General features: G+C 41.2%; 1 protein-coding gene across 2 annotated transcripts in view; it reads left to right on the plus strand.

Moving 5' to 3' along the window:
- NDRG1 (N-myc downstream regulated 1) overlaps positions 1-24,374 on the plus strand; it is a 39,764-nt gene that overhangs the window by 11,649 nt on the left and 3,741 nt on the right. For both annotated transcript variants that reach the window (XM_056484893.1, XM_056484895.1), the window contains exons 2-14: positions 1,676-1,754; positions 4,252-4,287; positions 11,466-11,571; positions 13,311-13,431; positions 15,624-15,686; positions 17,167-17,227; positions 17,688-17,774; positions 18,932-18,988; positions 19,951-20,054; positions 20,416-20,472; positions 21,245-21,296; positions 22,054-22,101; positions 23,618-23,653. In XM_056484893.1, coding sequence (XP_056340868.1) covers positions 1,676-1,754; positions 4,252-4,287; positions 11,466-11,571; positions 13,311-13,431; positions 15,624-15,686; positions 17,167-17,227; positions 17,688-17,774; positions 18,932-18,988; positions 19,951-20,054; positions 20,416-20,472; positions 21,245-21,296; positions 22,054-22,101; positions 23,618-23,653 — 907 coding nt within the window. The remainder of the gene's footprint in view (positions 1-1,675; positions 1,755-4,251; positions 4,288-11,465; positions 11,572-13,310; positions 13,432-15,623; positions 15,687-17,166; positions 17,228-17,687; positions 17,775-18,931; positions 18,989-19,950; positions 20,055-20,415; positions 20,473-21,244; positions 21,297-22,053; positions 22,102-23,617; positions 23,654-24,374) is intronic.

The raw sequence follows: 24,374 nt of genomic DNA on the forward strand, positions 1-24,374 counted from the left end.
ACAAAGCACAATGGGAAACCTGGAGAAAAAGGTGAATCAGAGTCACTTGAGTCTCCTGACTGTTTAAGTACCTCTGATGTCATCTGGTAAAACTGAAGTACAAAGTACTGGCAGTGATGTTAATTTTGGTCCTCTCTTCATGCCTCAACTGGTGGTGTAAAATATTAATGAAAAATTTCTCTAAACTTAAAATCCACAGTCTAATATTTACCAAAAATCTCCCCAGTTGCATAGCTAGCAAGAAGGGTTCCTAAAATCCAAAGCTATTTGAATGTGAATGGACATCCTATTTTTCCAGCACTCTTTTAGTCTGATTGTGTCCCTTTGTAGGTTTCTGCAGCATCTGGCTGTCCTGCAAATTGTCACCTGAGCATCTTTGCCCAGGGACAATGCATTGAGTTAACCCATGGGGCAGAGTGAAAAATAATGCTGCTGCCAATGCCTGGGTGCTCCTGGGGCTCCACAGCCCTTCCTGAGCCATCAGGTCATTCATGTAGACAGCATGATGGGCTTAAATCAGATTTAAGTCAGACAGGGGAATTATGTTTTAAAGAATCAATGTTTATTGTGTTCTGTAGTTCTATGCTTATCTTCAGAAAATAATTAAAATGTATTCAGTTACACTTAATCAATAATTTCAAAATATATTTTAGGCTTTTGGCTTGCTTTGGGTACACTTACTCATTTGTTTTATACTTGTGTAGGTGGACAAAATTGGAGATTTATTAAAGATGCTCAAACCCCACATGATAAGCATTTCTCCAACAGGCTAAAGGATATGAAATAAAAAGACTTTGACTTCTGTGTGTGTTGCTGCAGCTGTTCTAGGATCTCTTCTGAGAACTGTTTTTAGTCATTCATTAGGGGTTCACAGAGAGCAGCCCTCTGACTCTGGTACCTTATCTTGTCAAGGCAATGAGGTGATGCTGTTCTCAGCTCCCAGTGTGGACCAGTGCAGAAGGTGCTCTGCACTGAGCCATGACCTGTGACCTGTCCCAGGGTTTGCTGTGTCTGTTCCCAGTTAAGCTTCCTGCAGCTGAGGGCTGGACATCACAATGCCAGTCCTGTCCAAGAGCAGGATACAGCACTCTTGTTCCTTCCTCTGACAGTTTTGAAAATAGCACTATCGCATGGACCTTGTTGGTGTCCACTTAAAGGAGTATCTGATTTTTATCTGTCCTGAAGAATGGAGCACATCAATCTGAAGATAAAGTGTCCAGTCTGATTTTTCTCACCTAAAAATCTGAGGGATAGTGAGGGAGCCTTGCATACACTGGAAAAAAAAAAAGTTTTCAGAAACAACTGTTCAAGCAAATTTCAGTAGGTAGTTGTGTAGATTTGGCTATGCTTTCTTTCACCCGTGGGATGACAGTTTCCATGGTTCCCTCTGTTGTCCCTGCCCTGTTTCCTTCAGCATTCCCTGCTTTGAAGCTGCCAAACTTCTGTTTGATGTTGCAGCCTTAATATTTCTTTAATCTCATATTGTGCAGGAGTGTGTATATAAATAAACCAGGGAGGCATTTTACAAGAGATTTATAACCTTCTTGCAGAGATCCTTTAAACTATAACCTGAAAGAGTGGGTCATTGTGGGGGCTGGGTGGAGCAGGATCTTTACTTGTTCCTGTATTTAGTCTTTGATGCAAGCTGAGAACAAATCTCTTTTCCTCTTTGCAGATATCAGCTACTGACCATGTCAACAGAGTTCCAGGATGCTCACCTTGCAGAGGTGAAGCCTCTGGTGGAGAAGGAGGAGGTAATTATTTTAAAGTCTTTTAGGAATGATGTGTTTTCTATCAGGATTGTTTTTGGAGCTGCACATATGTTCTTAGATTATTTTGAATGTATTGTATGGAGGAAGAAAAGAAAAACTGGAGATGGGATAAGAATGGTTAATTAGTAGTTTTGTTTTGTTTTTTAAATGATGAAAAACTGACCCTAATTATGTTCTTGTTTGGTTTTGTTTTTTAATACGATGGTGACATTTTTTCTTTGAATAATGACAGCTCTTTAGCTGGATCAAATTATGCCAGTTGGGCAATCTCATGTACATGCCTGTATAGGTGCACACTTCTCAATGTAAAGACAGATTTTGCTCTGTCAGCTGCCTTTCATAGAGAGAGCCTTTACATTTCCTTTGGGCACAGCTGAGTCCAGAGGCAGGGCTGAACCCCTGTTTTTTTTTTAAACAAAACAAAACAAAAAACAACTTATCTACAGCATCTGGATTCAGTGGCTATCTGACTCTTCAGTGGTAGCCATATTCTGTCCTTTGGTATGTTCATAGCAAAAAATTCACTGTAATATGTGAAGAAACACATCAACCTTTTCTTGAAACAAAACTAAGATTTTTCTCTTGTTCTCAATGACAATTTTTTTTACAATTATGTATATAAATGTGTTGGGATTTTTCTGGTCTTATATACTAGAATACATTGCTCTATCTGCTACTTTCTATTTTATTCCCTCCCTCTTTTATGTAAACACTTCAGAAAATAATTTCCACTCGTGACTCCAGAGTCATGGCTAGAGAAACTTCAAGCACAGCTCCTTTGCCAAGGACATTGCATGAAAGCAGGGCTTGTTTGGATACCACTGAATGCAGCACTCAAACTTTTCAGAAACAAACCCCTTTTTAATGCTCATATTGTTCAGAACTACCAAAGCAAAGGAGATTCTAAGCAGAAGTCCTATTAGTACTGAGAAATCTTTGCTTCAAAGTTCAAAAATATCTTAAAATACTGATTAACTTCCTGGGTTTCAGTAGCACATAGGTCAAGAGCTGGAATCTTGACAGTGAGCCCTATATGCTTTTGTTCATGATGGTGCCTTAAATTTTGTCTGCATGGGAGAAACTAGGAGTTTGATTTCCTCTGTGACCATTTTAACATGGATGAAGGATGTTAATGTATTCTGAGAGAGTGGAAGATGTTGCCCTGAAGGATGCTCAGCACATATTGAGATGAGCAGTGGAGCTCAGTGGGTTGTTGGATGAGGCTCTCTGGAATTGTGTCCTGGCTTGCTGTGCTTGGATTTCTTCTGCTTTGTTCCTTCCAAGTCTTTGTTCCTGAGCAGTGGTCATCCTTGTTTCATATGCTGTTGGTTCAGATGCCAAATATACTTATTCCTTTCAGCTCTGGGTCCCACTGGAACAACAGGGGCTGAAATGCTGTTTGAAAGGTCATGAGACCAACAATACAGTACGAGTAGTTGCACAATTGCACAGCATAGCTAAGCTAAGGCTTTGAAAAATTATTTCTGCTCAATTAGATCTTAGGTAGTTGTTTGTATGTCCAAGACTGTGCCTAATTGCCTAAAAGTCACAGCTGTGGGAATTATTGGTTGTACTGCAGTGCTTTGAGGGTCCCCTAAGAAAGCAGCCATGGTGCTTCTGACATCTGTCCTTAATTTACCTGGGTTCCTGAGGCTGGGTGACCTCCTTGCCAGGATTCTAAGCTTCTCTTTTCATCTCAATATTATTTTTAAAGCTTTGGCCTCTTTTGTACTTTCCAGTATAAAGTGTTTGCTTGGCTGCTCTTCCCTCTGTTTTCAGCCCTGCAGTGGAAATAAGAGTTTGACTTTTCTCCCTTAAAAAAGGAGGTAACTATAAGGCATTTCCTCCTTTGAAGCTATAAGCCTTGTAGGCTGTTGGAGGTGGGGTGGTTGTCACCTAACTCCTTTCATGGTGGAGACCCTCAGCAGGTGCAGGAGATTGTCAGGAGCAGCTATGGCAGGTGACAGGTTGGAATGGACCTTCCTGTGTCCAGCCAGCCTCCCAAACACTGCAAAGACTAATTTTGGCCAGAATAAGACCCTTCCCACCTTCCACATCCTGTAACCAAGTCCCAGTAATGACTGCTTAACTGAGTTGCAAGTGTCCAGTGCATTCTTGAGCTGAGACTTCCCATCCTAGGCAGGCTGAGGCTGTCCCATGGCCACAATAAGTGATGCAGGAAAGTTCAGTTTTCCTGCTCCTTGTGACTGTATTGCTCAGAGATTTAACAATAACTGGGGATGCACCAGCTTTTGTCCTTCATTTTGCTGGTATATAATCTAGTATTTTACTGCTTTCATTTCTCCATGAAGGTTAGTGGGTTTAAAAGCTGTTGGGTGAATTTTGGCTCTCATCAGAAAAGCTTTCATTGAATGGACAGAGAGTCTCAGTTGCAGAACTGGGGGGCTAGAACACATATCCAAGCATAGATTTCCATAGCTGCAAGTTATTCCATTAATGCTTTCAAATCTCTTCACAGGCTATCACTCGCCTCCTTCCAGACTTCGATGTTCAGGCAAGTAAAGCTATTATTCTTTTTTCTTTTCTTTTCTCTTTTTCTTTTTGCTTGAGGGGAGATTGAACTGACATTTGAGAAAACAGCAAGATGTGACCAGAGGGGGCTGCCTGCTTGCCAGGAATGCTGTTACTGTGGGAGAGGGTCTGAATGGGGCTGTGCTGTAGCCATGTGAAGGGACCACAGGGGGCCTTTTCAGACTGGAGCTGAGAATGTTTCAGTCAAAGGGGGTGGCTGGTTTGCAAGCAGTTCTGTTCTTGCTAAGAGAATGAGAATCTTCAGCAGTGGTAGTGAAAACAATATATTCCCCTCCCACATGGACACACACTTTCCCCAGTTAATTTGCTTTCATTAGCAGTGTGCATGCAGTTCCTCAGAGGAAACGTTCCTCTGGATGCATCCTATTGTTGAAGTTTTCCAAAATATTCCTGAAGCCTGTGGGGTGGTGGAAGGTGCTAAGCAATCAGTTTTGTCAGTCATAGGAGTGATGGTATTTCTATATTTTTGTTTAGAGACAGAACATACAAGTTCATAGCACACCAGTAGGTCACAGGGTGTCATGCTTTTGAGAGATGACTTGTTCACTCTCCTGGCTCCCATTATTTTATTGCTATTTGGGCTTTTGACTGAGAAGTTTGTCCTTGCTGGTCCTTAGCTGGGACTGAGGAATTGCCTGGCTGCAGGAGCCAGGCTGGATTGAATTGGGATGGAGATCAGGGAGGTGTACCTGCCTTGATGAGCAGTGGGAGAGATCTTCCCACTGCTGAGGACAAGGATTATGTACTGGCAAAAGGATTATGTACTGGGAAAAGAGGCTCTCTGGGTGTCTCATTTTTATGTAATGGAAGCAGACTGTGCAGAACTAAGGAAAGCAATTGAATTGTTCTGGTCTCTGTTCAGGTCCTTGAAGGAAATAAAACCCTTCTCTACTTTATTGCATGTTGTGCTTTATTAGCACCTGTCTGTATATTTTTGCTTAATGTTGTGCCAATTGCTTAAAAAATCCAGCACAAATTCAAGTCTTTTCCTTGGAAACCAAGTGAGACAGTTATATTGGATGCTTTTTTCTCATCTTTCAGTGGTTCTTTACTCTATAGCAAATCTGTAGTGTACACTAATCCTGCAGCTTCCCCCTTACTTTTTTCTAATGAAATCTGCTGCCTGAAGTCTTGGTAAATGTAAGTTAAGATTGTCACCATACAGCTTCTTGCAGGACTGTGCACAGCATGGGAGAAGCTTTCTGTTTGGCTCCAGACTGATCACTTGGTATAAATAAATTGAATCCCAGATTAAATCTGCTAACAAGAATACTACAGTATTTTGATTAAGAATCCAGAAGTGACCCACATTTCATTTCTATTCTTGGAATAAATTGCTTGCTTTGTAAACCATGTGTATATATAGATTTTTTTTAACTTGCAAGATCAAATTCTCTAAGCCTTTTTGCTTTTTTTACTCCATGTTTTGGATTAACTGTCACTAATCCAGACCAGTGGTTCTTGTCATTTAGCCCTGTTCTGCCAGCTCTTACTTTTTTTTTTTTAATGATCTATCTTTGTTAAGAGTTTAATCTTTAGTTGTTCTAGTTCAGGAAAAACGTGGAAGAACAGTCTCAATGCATTTTGTTAAGAATTGGAGACTTAGCTTTGGTCCTTAAAGCCACAAGTACCCTCCCTGTGTTTCTTTAAGTTCTTTTGTGGTTGATTTGTGGAAAAAGTGGTTTGGAACTGCTATGAGATTTGATTGCTTAGTTCATTAGAGGAGTTCAGGTGTGGCCCTGGAGGACCCAGGTCGCTCAGGATGAGGTGAAGCTGAAGTGTGCTCATAGGAGCAGCCTCTACCATGAACTGCTTGGGAAGAGGAGGGACCTGGCCAGGGAAGGGAGTTTTTGTGCTTGGCAGGATGGAGCTTCTTATTTAATGCCTGTGAATGGATCTGGGTGTCCACCATCTCCACTGCAAGTTCCTCCATCCTTCTGGGAACAAGTTAAGCACTGTTCAGTCAATGACTTTGTTTGTGCCAGTAGTGAAAAGAGGTGTGAGGTGTTTTCCTTCCAAGAGTAAATTTTACCTAGCTACTCAGATTTGGGAAAAAATAGATTCTTGCTTCACATGCAGTTTTAGACAGATTGGAGTTAAACATAGCTTTCCATTTTTAAAATAAGCAACTGTATAGTGGTATATTGCCTTTCTGAAAGCACATGTTGCAAGATGTGTGCATGCTTATTCTCTGGAGGAAAATCTGTGAAGTTAGCAAGGGATGGGGAAGACAGGAGATGAAAGAAATGACAGCTCTGAGCTGCCTCTAGTCAGTAATTTCTTTTACTGTGTATGTCTGTAGCACCCACCTGAAAATTGAAGTAAATGTCTCCCGTGTCTCAAGAAGGGGATTGTTCCTGGCCAAACCTGTATTAGGCTAATTGATGATAAAGCAGGGCTCTGTGCCCTGGGTGGCTTTGCTGTCTTTGTGCCAAGCACACTTTAATTGCACTTCCAGGTTGATGTATGTGTATTCTCTAGCTAGGTAGCTTTGGAGCCAGTGGAGCCCTGGTTCCTGATCACTGTGCACATTCATCCTCCCAGCTCTGTTTGTGTCCATCAGGATTCTGCTTTCTCAGTAACTCAGCAAAACTTGGAGCCGAGTGGCAGCTGTCGAGGGCAGAGATGAGTTTATCCCTTGCAGCTCATGTCTGTACCCACAGGCAGGAGAGATCTGCTCTGCCTCCCCTCCTTCCCTCCTGCTGGGGGGAGCTGCCCTGCCAGGAGAGGCGAATCCCTGCTCCAGGAGGGCTGGGATGCCACCAGCACTGTGGAGCTGGCTTGGGGCGTTGCTGTGAGGATTTCCTCCTCCTTCGGGAGGCTGAAGGGAAGGGCTGGGGGTGGGTTTGTACTCGGCAGAGCAGGGTGACCCGGTGCTAATCGGACTAGGAAGAATCCCTGGGCAGAGCTGTCGCAAGAGCCTGCGTCAGTTCCTGCAGCAAAGTTTTTGTTCTTGGCCTCCACCCTGGCAGGGTCACTTACATTTACAGCTGAAGTCATCCTTATTAATGTACCTGGACTCCCAAGCTGATCTGGGGAACCTTTTTCTTAAATTGCTAATTTAGAATAGAAATATTAGGGGGGAAAAAGTGGAAATTTGGGTATTGGGGTTTTAGGAAAAAGCAGGCATAAGATAAATTGAAATTCTATTTTAGAGTAAAAACAGCTAGGGAGAAAATGCTAACAAACTTCAGGGCAAAGGCAGCTTGAAACTCCACATTGAAATAGCACATTAAAAGCTCAAATATTTTTGATCTCCAAGAAATTGAAAAACAACAATAAAAAAACAGCTTATAGCAGGTATTACTATAATAAAGTTCTTAAGTAATGCAAATATAAAATATACTATCTCCTAGAAATTTAAAAGCTATTTAAATCTTCTTTAAGAGCTCTGAAGCTTTTCCCTCAGTTCTAAGGAAAGAGAAGGGAGGTGTATCTAACAGTCATAATATTATGAATTAAAATAAAAGCATGAGATTGTAATTGAGGATTAAGTATATTTGAAAGCTTTAAAATAATCTTGATGGAATGCAGTATTTTACTTTAAAACATGAAACATGACGTATTTAGCACAATGTGCCGTGTGCCTGTGCAGTTTTCCTTTTTAGATATCTGAGATATTTTGGTTGCATATTCTGTACTTCAGAAAACAACTTGTTCATAAACATGCTTCTTAATCCTTGTCTTACTTACCAGTGTAGAGAGGGGAAGGAATAAATGAGCTCTCCTTGTGATAACAAATTGTCTTCCCCTTTTAACCTCATGAAAAAATAAAAAGGTTGCTTGAAGCAAAAGTAAAATCTATTTCAAAATCTATCAGCTCCTCCAAACTGAGACAGCCTCCCTTAAATTGAAAGTATTTTTGTGTGTGTATAGTGCACTGAGATAAGACTGCACCTCTGTTAAAGTGAGAGATGTGAACAGATGGTGTGTTTGTCTTTATCCTTCTATCGGATTAGTGTACCTTGGATTTTTTTTCCAAGATAGTGTTTTAATACAAATCAGTTGGTGAAGAGCCTCTTACTATAATGTTGATGTTGATTGGGATGTGCTGCCATCTGTTTTCAGTGCTCTGCATTTTGAAAACATCCATCCCTACATCACGTAGACAAATCTCTTGATCTTTAATAGGATCAATAGGGATGTGAAGTTGTTGATGTCACCAAACAAACTGGTTTGAATTGATTGTTTTTTAGAACCTTTTGTGCATTTCCCATTAAGAATCTGTGCCACAGGAAAACAGCACAACCCTGTTGAATTAGGGAGTCTCAGTGTGATGATAATGAGGAATTGAGCCAATTGTTAAACTGTGTTGTGCCATTTCCTGGGAGTGTGGTCACCTGTTGTCTCTGAACTATTTTTAGCTGACACTGAGTTTGAACTAGGCTCAGGTTTCCAGGTCAGGAAGAGTTAGCTGTGGCTCTTAGTGGGATGTGCAGGTTCAAGGGTTTAGTTCTATCTACCATGAACAGACTTTTTCTTTCATGCATGAAGGAGGATGATCCTGCAAAGAAAACATGTTCTGGATTTTCACTGTTGTTACTGGAAAGCTCTAGCAATAGAAATCTGATTATATGAAATGCCTATTAGTCTCTAACTGAGGAGAAAATAATTTCAATATTCCACACTCAGCAGGAGGTGTTACACAATAATGCTTACTCTCATTACAGTGCTGAGGCTGCCAAATTATTTTTTTAGTTAGCTAAGCATAAGAGTAGAATGTGGAAAATATTAACCTCCATAATTATTAATTTCAGCTATTAATAATTGCTATGTACTGGCACTGCAAATCTCTTCAGGAGTGTCGTATAATGACAGTACCCAAATATATATTAATGACATAGAATGTTATTGGGGCCCTGAGCAATCTGGTTTAGTGGATGGCACCCCTGCCCACAGCAGGGAGTTCAAATTAATCTTTAGCATCCCCTCAAACCCAAGTCTTTCTATAATTATGTTTTAATAGTATATGTTATTGACATACCTAATGTATGATGTAAAATACTATGTTTTCCACCAAAAAAAAAGCTGAACTTAGTGACATTAATAAGGTGATATAGGAATCCTTTAAAGTAAGTGTTGCTTACCTACTTTGGAAATACTGGATATCAAATATATAAAAGGCCTTCTTGGTGTTTTCTTTCAGAAACATTTTGACTTACACTATTTTTTCAGTCTTTTGCATTTACTGGAAACTTTAATCCTGGCTTTTAGGAAAGAACTCAAATCTGATTTAATTTAGCATAAGTTTGGGGTGTTTCAGCATTTCAGATAACAAAACATGAAAATTAACCTCAAGTTCTCAAAATCTGGTGGAAACAGCAACGTGAAAGGCTGTGCTAAAATCCCAGGTTTGGAATTTGCCACTTTGTACATTGTGTGGCAAGGACTTAGCTCATCTTTGATATCTGACCTCTGCTGAGTACGTTCTTCCCCTGGTCAAACCTGGCTCAAATCCTATTTAAGAGTGACATCCTCGTGAATTAGTCTGTTTTGGTTTCCCCAGCTGGGCATTGTGGGAGTCATAAGCCTCTGTAGGAGAGCAGCTTGTCTATATAACCCAGTTCCCTGCTGGGACAAAGGAAAGAGCTGCAACCCCTCCTCGGCTTGGCTCGCTGGATTTGTCACCCTGTTTTGCCTAAGGATGGTCCTAGATGTGGAAGATACAGCTTACCTGATAAGTAATGCAGTGAGTATGCAGAGGAGTGAGTCTCCAAGGAGACAGAGAAGCTGAAAATTAGAGTTTTGATGGAGTATAGTTTGGAGAGCTTAACTTGCCCTGTGTACAAGGAGGGGGGGTAGATCTTGATTCACTGCCTCAGCTGTAACTTAAAACTGATGTAACTGTGTAATCAAAAGGAAAATAGATGGAATGTAAAGTGGTATTGCCTAGAATCCTTATTTGTGCAGTGTGTACTAAATGTGCAGTGCATTTCTTGTGTAAAATGAAGGAGCTGAGATTTAGATTGAATTATTACCTCGGATATTGGAAGGTAATAAAAAGCTTTTTAAAAGGTTTTTGCAGAGGCTGTACACCTGAGTTCTACAGCATAGTTTTTGATAGATTTAAATTTAACATGGACTTTGCCTCTGAGTGTTGGAACAAGTTGAGCAAGCCCTGCAGCAGCAGGCAGTGCACTGCACTGAATGACATGGATCAGATCTGTGTCCTGTGCAGTAAATAAAGGATTCTGGTGAGATGCAAAGACTGGCTACTGCCTATGTAATTCTTTGATTGTTACATGAGTGTAATCATACTGTAAATAAGTGTCAGAAATAACTGTTGGTTTGTGATTCCCATTGTACATGTTGGCAAAATACCAAATTGATTATATCCATCTGAAGTTCAAGTGGAAAAGAAACAAAAAACTGTTCCATCTTTTGTTCCATCTTAAGTCACATTTAACTTAGAGATCCAAAAGATGGTTCTCAGGAGGACTTTGGTTTGTTAATGAAGGTGTCCTTGGCTTTAAAGTAAGCAGTATAAACTCCTGTTATGCCAAATTATAGCAGATTACTTCTTAATGCTGTCTTTGATAACCACCAGAATAACGTTGTGGTTATTTGGTTCTATTAGCAAGCTTCAGACAGTTGAGTGTCTGTTCAGGTCTGTACATCACAAGCCATAGAACAAACACATGTGGCTGCTGATTTTGTTGGAGAGGACTACTGCAATCACAAGGCTTCACAGTGTAAAAAAGCCTTATGGCAAATAAGCATATACAACCTACATAATGCTGCTTTCTTTGGAGAAGAGTGGTTATTTTCTCAGAGTTCTTATCCTAGAAATCAGAAATATTTTATCATAGTTACTTATACTTTTGCAAATATTGAGAGGCATAGTTGTAAGCTCCTATTATTCTAGGTGTGATTACAACAAAACTGTTTTTTTTTTTTTTTTTCCTTATCCTGCCTTTTAATGTGGTTAAAAGCTGTTTAACTATTCCCTCAGTATCTGGTTAAGCTAGCAGTTTGAGTGCCTGTCTGTGGACTGGAGGAGGTGACAGTCAAATGTAAAATGTCACACCTGCGGGGAGCAGGGGTGGCAGGGCAGACCCTGGGCTGGCAGGTCTGTGCCCGTGGTCTGCAGGGTCTGCAGGGGCGCTGGACAAGGCTGACGGGCCGCTGTGCTCTCTGCAGGAGCAGGACGTGGAGACCGTGCACGGCTCGGTGCGAGTCACCATGTGCGGCACGCCCCGGGGGAACCGCCCGGCCATCCTCACCTACCACGACATCGGCCTGAACCGTGAGTGCCCTGGGACAGGGACAGCCCTGGGACAGCCCTGGGACAGCCTGCCACCGGCTCAGGGGGACAGCACAGCCTTGGCAACCTGCCCTTCCTTGTGTGTGTGCATTGCAGGCTGTCAGGTGCCGCCTAACTCTTACAGCAAGCGGCATTCTCAGGTCTTTTATCCTTGCTCAGTAAATAATTGGAATACAGAATCACAGAATAATGAGGTTGGAAGAGACCTCCAAGATCATCGAGTCCAACCTATGTCCTAACATCTTGACTCAGAGTATAGACTATAGCACCAAGTGCCATGTCCAGCCTTTTCTTGAACATTTCCAGAGATGATGATTCCACCACCTCTCTGGGAAGAGCTTTTCAGTACTTTATTATTCTTTCGGTGAAAATTTTTCCTAACATCCAACCCATACCTTCCCTGACATAGCTTGAGCCTGTGTCCTCTGGTTCTGTCAGTTGGAAGAGACTGAGCCCCACCTGTCCACAGCCTCCCTTCAGGAAGCTGTAGAGAGCTATAAGGTCACCTCTAAGCCTCCTCTCTTCAGTGACTGTGTATGAATGCTGTAAAAAGCCTTAAGGGGAGGCTGAAGCTGTATTGCCAACAGAACTGGAAACAGAACTCTGCTTTGGGTCCTGCCTGAGAAGCAGCCTTGTGCTGCTGGGGTTTCTATGAACTGCATGTCAAGTCAGGATGAAATGGGTGCTGGCTTTGTGTCCTTAGCCAGCATTAGGAAAAAAGATTTTAAGTGCCTTTTATCTGTCATATAATGTGTTAATATCCAGACCTGCTCTAGTTTTTCTTTTTTCAGTCCTACTTGTTGCATACAGTTCATGGTTTCTTAATCAGTTATTGATATTTAAAAACATCTCCTGATCTTTACAGGCTGGCTATTGCAATGGGGTTAATATTACTATTAAGACAAAAAAAAGCTTTCTTGCCTATGTTTCATGGAAGTGTCTTTAATTTTGATTTTTAGTGAATAAGGGCAGAGAAAAATCTGGAACTTATCTCTAAATTAAACCTTTTTCTTTCCAGAGTGACAAAGTTGTTCTGGACTTGCATCTTCTTCTAAAGTTGATTTGAGCTAAAAGTATTTTATATTCTGCCAAGACTTTGCATGTGTGTTGTGTGAGGACATTCAGAAATACACAGATTATTGAACCATTTTCTAGGCCTCTCAAAGATGTTTTCCATGCCAGAAGGAAAATATGCTAATCCTCTCCCTGTATTACTATTGCTTAAAAATCAGAAATCAAATCACCTCAAGTCTTGGAGCACTGAGTATCCCAAAGAGATGCTTTTGTCTTGAGCTGTCTGCAGCAGTGGATCACACAATGTTTAACTTGTTTAATATTTGGGCAAATAATGTTTAATATTTGGGCAAAAGCACAAGTCACAATCTGAGCCTTGACTATTTTTTTCCTCCATCTGTCTTGACTCAGTTAAAGAAAAAAAGAAAACAAACAGGGAAATAGAAAATTTAATCAAAGATAAAACCTGGGATTAATACTCTTGGCAAAATTTCATTAGTATTTTAATTTTACATAAAGAATTTTTTGAGGAACGAGGTATACCAAGCAAATACTTCTAGTAAGTACAAAAATAAGATGGAAAGACTTAGATAACCTATCCTGCAGGTTAATGAAAAGTTGAATAAATCAGGTTAATTATTTTTGTAGCTACAAATTTACATATTTCCTTCAGCATAATTATTTAATTTTTTTTTTTCCTTCCCAAGATAAAACTTGCTTCAATCCTCTCTTCAACTTTGAGGACATGCAGGAAATCACCCAGCACTTTGCAGTCTGCCACGTGGATGCCCCTGGTCAGCAGGATGGAGCACCATCTTTCCAGGCTGGGTGAGTTTCCAAGGAATCCAGCTCATGCTCTCATCGTTGCCCTCTCTTTGGAAAAAGAGTCTTGATCTGCAATTTCATTAAAAAGTACTTGTACCAAGCACAGTAGTTGGCTTTTGAACTTAAATACTGACATTCTTTCTGATGTACTGGAGTTTTGGGAGCTCTGTTTTGTTGTGCCAGTTCACAGCAGACTTTGGGGCTGCAATTTTGTGTTTTAGCTCTGATAACTAGATTGCTTGTAAAGCAGTTCCTTGACAGATATCTACATCTTGTAAATTTAAATATTGAGTTAGCTTGTTTTTTAATAGCATCCTGAATATAAATACTAAATGAGAACTAGATGTTTTTTATAATAAAGGCAGGCAATGGCAGCATGGTAGAGGTTAAGTTGATAACCTGCCTGGAAAATCCAGGTTTTTGGGCAGTAACAAGGTGGTGAAGCCCCACAGAAGGGTGTGGGTGGCTGTGTGCTCCTGACTGTGCTGTGTGTACCATGCTGAAACTCTTGCAAACCTTGTGTGCCATGAGCACTGTCACTGCCAAAATGCTTTGCCTGTTTAGGTCAAGTGAGACAGGTTTACCTTGAGATGCCCCTTGGACAAGAATCAGCTTGGCTGAGGAAGGGAGCAGCCAACATGCCAAGGGGAGGATACAAGGCAAGGACCAGTTGTTCTGTAAGAACTGCCTATTAAGGAGCTTACAAGTACCCTTACTGCATGAGCCAGTCTATTTCCCTGCTTAATTTTTAAGCTGGTCTGATGCTGTTGTTATCTGCAATGGCCCAGTTGTCTTTCAGAGCAGCCTACAAAGCTATTTCAGTCCCCCTGTCTTTGCATTTGTTTAAATCATGAGCTTTTAAGTGCCTTAGCCCTCATGTCCTGAACAAGTGTTAATGCTTCTGAGTTGTCAGCTGCAGAGGGCAACCATCACAACCTGTAGCTTGATGAAATTGTGATGGCCATGTAAGAGGCTGTGCTATCTCTGCCTGCCCTTCAGCTGGAGACCAGCACGCCCAAATTAAGTCATAGAATCATATTTTGGTTTAGAAGGGAAATTTGCAGGTTACCTATTCCAACCCCTCTGCAATGAGCAGGGACAACTTGATCAGAGCCCTGTCCAGCCTGATCTTGAATGTTTGCAGGGATGGGGCATTTACCACCTCTCTGGGCAACCTGTGCCAGGGCTTACCACCTTCATTGTAAAAAAAACTTCATTAGATCTAATTTAAATCTACCCTCTTTTAGTTTAAAATCATTGCCCCTTTTCCTATCACTACTGGCCCTGCTGAAAAGTTTGTCCTCCTCTTTCTTATAGGTCTCTTTTAAGTGCTGAAACGCTGCAATAAAGTCTCCCACACCAAAGCTGTTGTGGTGATATCAACTTTTGTCATGTTAAGGTTCTATTTCCCAACAAGAAAAAATAAGAAAAATGTTTTGTGGTCCTTGGTGTTTTTTGTTTGGTTATATTTTGGAGGCTAGACTAGAGAATAATTAGGTGTAATTCTGATGGAAAACAGAGGTTTAAATACATCCTAGGCAGATGTTTTCCAGCTCTACTCTGGATAGATTTTTTTTTTCCCACATGCTATGTAGTTGAGATTTTGCTCAGAATCTCCTTCTCTCAAAGTTCTATTCCTGCTTTTAAGAAGACCAGGAGCATTAACAAACAGCTATTTTTGAGCCTTCATCAGCTTTGTAGCCTTTCTTATGCCTTCATTTTCCCCATCAATATTAATGGAAAGCTGTTCTCATTTATCCTAAAGTAATGTTTGTGTCCCTAAAATACACATTTAAGTTTCTTGCAAATATCTAGAACTCATTTCTGTAGTCTCTTATTATGCAATACTAGGAAACTTTTTTCTGGTGGACTAGAAATGCAAACATAGTGAATGTGGCTGGAGACTCATCTCTCTTGTTCAAATTTTTTCGTAAGTTCTGAATGTTAACTTTCCTTGGGAAAGATTCATTGTGGTTTGTTTTGTTCTTAGACATCTATTGTTCTGTAACATATAGAATATATATAGATTATGCTCATATTTTTGCAAAATTACTTGTGCTTGCTCCTAATTTAAATTCAGCTCATGCACTCCATGATCTCATGATGACCACATTTGGTAGACAGTGATCTGTCTCTAAATAGTATTTACTGCTGGATGTGGTGTAGTAACTCCTCAAAAACATGTTTGTTTTTAGGTATGTGTATCCCTCCATGGATCAGCTGGCTGAAATGATCCCTGGAATCCTCAAACAGTTTGGGTGAGTGCAGAATTGTTTACTTATATTTCTCATCTCTCTATGTGGCCCATTGAAAGAGCTGGCATTGGCTTTGGCTTGGCTGTCTGGCATTTTGTTTGCTAGAACTACACTTGAGGTTTTTTTGGATTCATCTGCTGTAGATGGATTGCTTTTGCCCTGGTTTCTGAATGAGCTTATATTTTGGCCCTTTTTGAAATGTCTGTTTATTTTTAAACAGGAAGCAACTTAGGAGAAATCCCATGTGCCTGATTTAGGGGCTTCCTCCAGCATTCTCTGCATCGCCCTCGCAGGGGCAGGGCACAGACAATCTGTTCTTCCCACTGCAGCAGCCCACGTTTTCCTGTGTGGTTAAGCAGGAAAAAAAATAGCACAGTCCCATCTGAAGACATTTACTGCTTTGCTTCTGTGGCTTGAGTGTTCTGGGGGGTCAGTCTGACCTCCCTGAGCCTCTTTTACTACCAAGTGCAGATGGCAGGTTCCAGTGTTGAAATACCTGGTGGCAGTGCTCCTGGGCTGTCCACCTGCACCACATTTGGGGATTTGTTCTGCCTTAAAGCTCCAAGTGGAGAGGGCAGTTAGACACTTCCAAGGGGGTTTTAGAGCAAGCAGAGAACTTGGCATTCAGGGTTAAGCAGCTTTGAAAAGCCCAGGCTGGACCATCTCCCCAGTTTAGGCATTGCACAGTTATAACCAGCTCTTACAGTACTGTGGAACAGTTTACCTCACTACCTCCTTGGGGGATGTGTATTTTTTGAACTGTCTAATGTAGGTACAGTTCTGTTGCTCTGCACAAAAAAGTGACAAATAACATAGTACCTTGAAAATCAAACTGGAGTGCATTTACAGAGTCTTGATTTAATATTGCTAATGGGAATCAAAACTATCCTCAGGTATTATCCTAAAAGCATTGAATATTATGTTTTTCTCAGTGGTTTTGTCTAGCCTTCCCTTCCATGTATTTTCTACAACTTTGAAGGTGATGCTTTAAACTTGATTTCAGTTAATGCAAATATTTGGTTTGTCTCTGCCCTGTTTGGTTATGAAGTTTAAACTTCATCACCCCAGTGACTAGAGAGCAGGAGAAGTTTCCCTGCCAGCCTCCTGTTAGAGAGGAACCAGTGCCCCAGTAGGATAGCTGTGATGAGGAGGGGGAAACTCTGTATTTAGGCTGCAGATTTCAGGTCTGTATCTTGCAAGTTTTTCTGGCAGACACTAATCATTTCCTCCCAGGATCAGAATAATGCTGTGGTTGCTCAGTATATTTACTTAAAGATAAAGGATAGCTGCTGCCCTGCAGTGCATGAGGACCAGGGTCCTGCAAATATTACTGGGGCCACTGACATTGCTGAGGGTCCTCAGCTTGCCCAGGCTGAGCCACCCTTCTGCAGATACACACTGGCATGTGAAAGAGGAAGGCTTCTGGTGTAATTTATTTTCAGCACCCTTCCTCATTTGTCTCTTCTGTTTTATTGCTGTGCAGGCTGAAGACCATCATAGGAATGGGAACTGGAGCTGGTGCTTACATTTTAACCAGATTTGCTGTAAGTTCTGTGGAGATTCCCCAAAGCCTCAAACCTGATTTCCCTTACGTGTTCTTGTCCCCACAGTGTGCATGAAGAATTCCTGTGCTGCTGTGCCCAGTTAAGTATGCAAGCCAGGCTTTTAAGTGAAATACCACAATCTGCAGGATAGCTAATCCAGAAGACCTAGATTTTCCATTTTAAGGCCTGGGCTCTACCCAGTTAATTTGCAGAAGGTTTTTATAATGGGAGTTCTCTATTTAAACTGAGGGTGGAGAAAAAGTTAAAGTTAAATCCTAATGTTCTCCAGCTGCTCAGTTGAATTACTCCAATGATTTTTTTTCCATACATATGCTTTTCTGCAAGATAAACCTAGACCTACCACTTTCTTCCCTGTGACATAAATTGTTAATTTAAATTTTTTTGCTGACTGTCGAGCTGCAAAGGATATCTGATGAATCTTGGGTCTTCTCTTTTGCAGTTAAACCATGCAGAGATGGTGGAGGGATTAGTTCTCATTAATGTAAACCCTTGTGCTGAAGGTTGGATGGACTGGGCAGCAACTAAGGTAAACATCTTTAAGTTAGAAAAATAAATCTTACTGCTCTGTGGGACATGAGGAGCTTGGCAGCCTTGTATGTCAAGGCAGGGCTGTAGATACTAAACACCCTGGGCTAATTCCTTTGGGGTTTATTCTTCCATTTGCAAAAAAACTTCATACAGGGCTCATGGTAAAAATAAGTACTTTGAGAAAACATGTGGCACAATGGAGCTACTGGGACAATTATTAAGAGGTCATAACTGCTGGGGAGAACAGTTTACCTTGACATGGTAGTTTTAGAAGTCTTTCAAGAAGACTTTAAATGTAGTGTAGCATTCAGTGCTTTTCTTTTCCATGGCTTTGTTTACCAACATGGTCCCAAATATGAAGTAGAGCACAGAAATATGTCCAGAACAGCATCCTCTGTGTTTCAATCATCTGTGAGTCTTAGGTGCCAAAAGGACCAGAAAAGAATATTGGTTACAGATTGTTCATACAACCAGAAAATGTTGATATAAAACAAACTCCTAGCAGAAATTTGCAGGGCTAGGATGTAACTTTCTTTAAAGGTTTAGTTACTTAATATATTCCTATATCAAATTTATCAAAATAATCTGACAGACAAACTTATTTAAATGAAGTGTAGTAACTTTTCTATGCTGAAGTGAACCTCCTGTCCCATTTCAATTCTCACCCAATGCCTCAGTGCATTAAATTCTTGCATATCTATGCCTCTGCCTTCCACCTCTCAGGGTGAATACTGCTCACCTGAAGAGCACAGCAGGTGCCTTATGTGCTTGTGTCCTTCCAAAGCAGGAGCATTTACTGTGGGACAGTTCCATTGCATTGCCAGGGTGGGTTGTTGGGGAGGAGAGTGGGCATGGGGTTAGATGACACCCACCTGGCTGCTTTGCTTGGTGTTCCTGCAGGGAATGATTCCCAATACATCTATGCCCCTGTATATTCCCTGTATGACTGCATTAGTGAAGACACCTGATGAGAATGATTCAAACATTAACCCCCAATGGTGTTCTAGTTGGATTGAGGGGGGGAAATATCAGTTCAGGATATTGTACATGTAAAGAGCAGAAAAACACCCACTGATCTATTTATGACTAATTGGAAGGTGTCATTTGTTCAGGGGCTGTGTTAATAGCAGATACTTAAGTAATCTTGCTGTTCAGATTTCAGGTTGGACAAATGCTTTGCCAGACATGGTTATTTCACATCTATTTGGAAAGGTAATGTTCAAAAGATTCCTCTGATATATTCAGTTATCTGTATTTGCCTCCTGGGGCTGGGAGGGGGGAGTGGAAGCTTTCAGCTAAACAATAAAAGATGAAGTTCAGCTGTGAGATAGGATTCATACTTGTGTCCCCAGCATTTTGGGCAGTATTCTGCCATGGGGTTTTGTGTGTCTTGAGTCTTCAAGTGCATCTCAGTTGTGACAACTCAAATAGGGGCAACTCCCTGTCTAGGCAGCCAACACTTAAACACAAATATAAGAGTTGTATATGCTCATGTTCTGAGCTGAAAAACCCCAGGGTTTTTTTATATAACATACTTGTAACTCTGTGACAGCTGGCCATTAGTATTAATGGTGCTCTTCAGTGCAAGCCTAATGCAAAGTGATGGACTGTTTTCTGAGGCTCCTTTGCTGTGCTTGAAATTGTTAGTAAATGCAATGGAAAACTCTATTCCAGCAGGACAAGGAACTAATCTATATTAGAATATTTAGATAATAAGACTTTAGAACCCAACTGTTTGAAAATGTTACTGATTGAAGTCCTTGAAGCTTAGTTATTTACTATTGTGAAATTGAGTTCCACATTGCGTGTTTGTAAGCTTTCAACATCTGCTTTACTCTGGAAACATTTATTAGGCTTCTTACCCTGGATCTTCCTTTTTTTTGTTTGTTTTAAAACCTCACACTTGTCTGACTGCAGCCATCTGCACTACAACATGTTTTGCAATTATTAGATTTTAACATTACAACATATTTCAGTTTTAAAGTGAAAATTGTGTTTCTGCAATCAGAAGCTCATTATTAATTCTGGGGGACTTCCCTGGGTGCTGAAAGCTGTCCCTTCCCTCAAGGTACACTCCTGTTGTGCAGATGAGTCTGATACACAACAACTGTGCTATGTCTTCAGATCCTTTCAGAAAATAGCCCCTGTTCTGAACAATTCTGTCTCCACTTTAGGAAGAGATTCACAGCAACCATGACCTGATCCATACTTACCGTCAGCATATCATTAATGATATGAATCAAACCAACCTTCATCTCTTTGTCAACTCTTACAACAGGTAAATACATTTACCTGATTTCTAACTGGAAACTTGCAAGAGGCTGTCCAGCTTTTAGAGACAGTATTTCTTGTGTGGTGGGATTACGTGTGCTCCCCCAGGATGAAGTTCTGCCTTTAGGGATCTCAGGTGGTTTGCTGACTGGAGAAGGACCTTGTGCATTTGTGGGGTGAAAGGTTGTACACTGGGACTGAACATGGATCCTTCAGTCCAAGTGTGGTTCTATGTCAGTTATGGAGGCCACAACATATGTCAGATTAAATTAACATGTGTCTGTGCTGTCTCTAAGCTAGAAGAATCTAGAAGTACCTATAAAATTGCAGTTTATCAAAAGCTGTTGTCCTCTCTACGTTTTTTTTAGCCGGCGAGACCTAGAGATTGAGCGCCCTGTTCCTGGAGTGAATGTTGTCACCCTTCAGTGAGTATTTTATTTGAGAGCTTACTGCAAGTCAGGGACTGCCATTAGGAAAAACCCCTCTTCAGACCTGGCAAACATACTGAAATTTAAAGTTAAGTACTTCCTGTCACTATGCATCTGAAAATTTTGGCTTACAAAGTACTTGAAAAGTTAGTGTATTCATGCTATATATGAAATGTGAAATATGTTAATGGAAACTATAGCTCTGAAGGCACTTGAACTGTGATTATACAACCAAAAACCCCAGCCTAAAACTGTTTAGAAAACCAACCAAACAACAAAAACTTTCAGGAAGATAGAGCAGGTTTGAGAATGACTGACTGTCAGATCATCTGCCTTTGCTTATGCTGCAACTTGTGCTACATGAGTTGTCAAGTCCTTCCTAGCTCAGCTGCTGGTGGTTATACACAGGAGACTCTGTTCCTCTGACAATCTGTTTGGAATTGGGTGGACAGATCCAAGAGTTGGAACTCAGGGGCCTGGGGAGTGGTAGATGTGAGACTTTGATGCTGATGCCCACATTCAATTTCTTATGAAGCAAGGAAGGAATAAGAGATCTGGCAAGGGCTGATTTGCTGCCAGCTGGGGAAAAGAACAGGCAAGGAATCAGAGCATGTCAGTAGATCTGCAGCTAATGCAGGATTTGATGTGTCTTTTTAAGGTGTCTGGAGTACAAACCAAATCACTTCACCCTTCCAGAGACACAAAATGCAGCTCAGGGCAGGTCAGGGCTGGGTGGCAGAGATAACACCACTCATGTGCTTCTTTGCAGGTGTCCTGTGCTCCTGGTGGTTGGTGACAGCTCCCCAGCAGTGGATGCTGTGGTGGGTACCTCGAGCCATCTCTGGCACCCTGCTGAGGGTGGGTGGGTGAGCCAAGGGGCTGCAGGAGCCAGCAGAGCCCCTGCCACACTGCAGCCCCGCTGGCTAGCACACAGCCCAGGGCTCTCCTCTTCCAGACCTCAGGAGAGCTGCCATCAGTTCCATGCTGTTTGTCCCCTCTGCCTGTGCACTATTGTTTAATAGTTACCACGTTAGGAAAAATCACCACAGCAGTTCCAGTGAACCACAAATATTTTCCTTTAGAGAGGAATCTGCTGCTGGTATTTTAACTTGCTGTGTGGTGCTGGAGCTGTGCCCTGGGTCACTCTGGAAGTGAAGAGCTGCTTTCTGACCATTATAACTCTCCCCAGATGACTGGATGACTTCAAATGTTGTGCCGTAATGGGCATGCCCAGCCTGCTGGCCCATGGCCACATGGCTGCTCACCACTTGGGATGCTACCAGATGACCCCAAATCACAAGATAAACAACACTTGTTGCCACTGAAATCCCAGAAACAGATGAAAAAAAGTCTCCAGTTCCCAACTATGGGTTTGTACATGGAAAAAACGCAGTTAAAAATGTGAGCTGACTTACTTGGGTTTAATGATGTGAATATGTATACATAGAATCTTCACACATAAGACACTCAGTTTAGTCTGTACTAAGCCAGAAATCAAGGTGTTGGATCTGTTCTTGTACAAGAGTTCATGCTTAAAATCTTGTGTGCAATGCCTTATGCTGCTATTCTTTTCTATAGGTTGAATGCAACTCAAAGCTGGACCCAACAAGGACCACACTTCTGAAGGTAATAACAAAAACTGTGCTTTTTAAAATAAACATTCCTGTCATATAAAACCAGCTGGATTAGCTAAAAAAGCAGAGCTAGAGTGATGTGTTGCAATACTGATAATACAGTGAGAATCCAGTTCTGAGTTAAAAAGACAGTTCCTTCAGGGTGAGAGTATTTTATTGGGATAAACAAGACTAGGAGCTTCTTGTCAGAGCAGGGAATTTCTCAGCTCCTCCATTTTAGAATAGTAGGGATGAAAGTTGAAATGTTCAGTATTTCACATACCCATAATGAATTTGACTAGAGCTGGCAAAGCTGATCTTGAGGTATTTTGAAAGGTTTGAAAAGCTGTGAGCAAAGTAGGAGTGTGAACCAGTTCATTCTGTTCCTGTGCTTGCCTCTCAGCAGCAGTGTCAGGTGAATCAACAGCTAATCTCTCAGCCACAGTTTGGTCAACCTGCCTTTTATGAGGGTACAGTTCAAGACATTTTAATGCTATTTTCCAGAAAAAAAAATTGCAAAATGCTCTTACAAGCAGCAGAACATCTTGCAAAGGCTTTGGCTGATATTTGGCATTCAGAGTATGAGTGCAATCTTCAGCTTGCTACTGATGAAGTAATAGCATGCAAACAGTGAGACAAGTTTGATCATGCCTTGCCAAGAGCTTCTACTGCATCTCTCTTTAGTGAAGTAGTCAGTGAAAATTACAATAAATATATTTAATTTTTTTCCTCCTAACATTGAAGGGTTACACTGCTGCCCTATAATGTGGGTATGGCAGACAGGCTGAGACAGTTTCTGACACTCCAGACCCTGTTTCAGTGGCCAGCCTTTGCTCAGTCCAGGGATATGGCTGATGCCAGATCCTGCTGCAGGTCTGTTTTGCTGCTAACTAATCCTAGATAGGATTTGGGGTTTCCTGTAATTTACAACTCTACTGTTTTCAGGTTGTAGTGTTCCTTGGAACAGGACTGTTTTTGTTGGGTTGACTTTGAGGGGTGGAGTGGCAGGAAAAATGAAATGCTCCAAAAATATTTCATGCACTCAAGACAGCTTTTCTCATTTGGCTTTCCCTGCTTCCCTTGGCAAGTCAGGCTGATGCTTGCCATCAGCAATCTAAGCAAATCATTTTTCCCTCTCACCTCTGAGCTTTTAGGTGTTTGTTTTCTCTACCCTGTTTGTCATCCATGTCAATACAGAGTCATGTTATTGTAATTCAGAGCTGAACTTGCAAGCAGCACTAACAGGCTGGTTTCTAAGAAACTGGTAATTGCTGCCCAGCAAAAAGCATTTGTAGCTCCAGCTGATGCTTTCCCTGAGCACCAGGACACTTTTGTGGTTTTCTGGGGTGCAGTCATAGCTTTTCTAAACATTTAACAGCTTGCTTTCCTACGTTCATCCACGTGTGTTACTCACACAGCAAAAGGAAGTGGTTTTTCTGCCAGATAGCTGAAAAGGTCATCTCAATATATCTGAGCATAAGTGAATTCCTCTGGCATTATGCTAACTGGCTGTTCCCATTCCATTTCAGATGGCTGACTGTGGTGGGCTCCCCCAAGTTTCCCAGGTAGGATTTGGCTGGCGGAAATCCTGCTAATCATGTTCTGCAGCGTGTCAGGCTGCAACAAACGAGTGTTTTCCTGTAGGGTACTGGCTGTTCCCAAATGGCAGCCAAAACGATGCTTATGATTTCATGAATAATGATGTCAGTGGGTCATCTGAGCTTTCCTCTTTAAAGAGCAATGAAGTGCAAAATTAAGATTGAGAGGGAATATTATTTTTACTAATAAAATCCTAACCAAGTGAAGAACTGAGATGGGAATGCAGAGTTATTATTTTTATTATTTACTAAGATAATGTGGATTAAGGCTTGAGCCACTGGCATTTTAACAACATTTTTACTTGGACTATTTATAGTACACATCAGGAAAGTGGGAGACAGGAAGTAACAATGCTAGGTTTTGCATACACTGGCTCAGCTTGACTGATGAACTGGACTTTAAAACACATTTAGGCATAAGTTCCAAGCTGCTGACAAAGCCAGGCTGGCAAAGTTAAAATTTACCTATGCTCTTGTGTTGCCTCATTAAAAGAGCTGATTTGTAAATCAGCTTTGGAATGTGATCTAACATTTAAACAGATTTCTAAGCAATATAAAGTGGTGTTTGTGAACTTCAGGGAAAGCTAAATTTGTAGTTGCCTGCAGCTGAAGCTCCTATGCAGGCAGTGTATGCTTCAACAGTGGGAGTTGGGAAAAGGCTTTTTTTAAAGCCACACGGTAGTATGGG

This window comes from Oenanthe melanoleuca, chromosome 2 (assembly GCF_029582105.1).
Source record: "Oenanthe melanoleuca isolate GR-GAL-2019-014 chromosome 2, OMel1.0, whole genome shotgun sequence".
Classification (NCBI taxonomy): Eukaryota; Metazoa; Chordata; class Aves; order Passeriformes; family Muscicapidae; genus Oenanthe; species Oenanthe melanoleuca.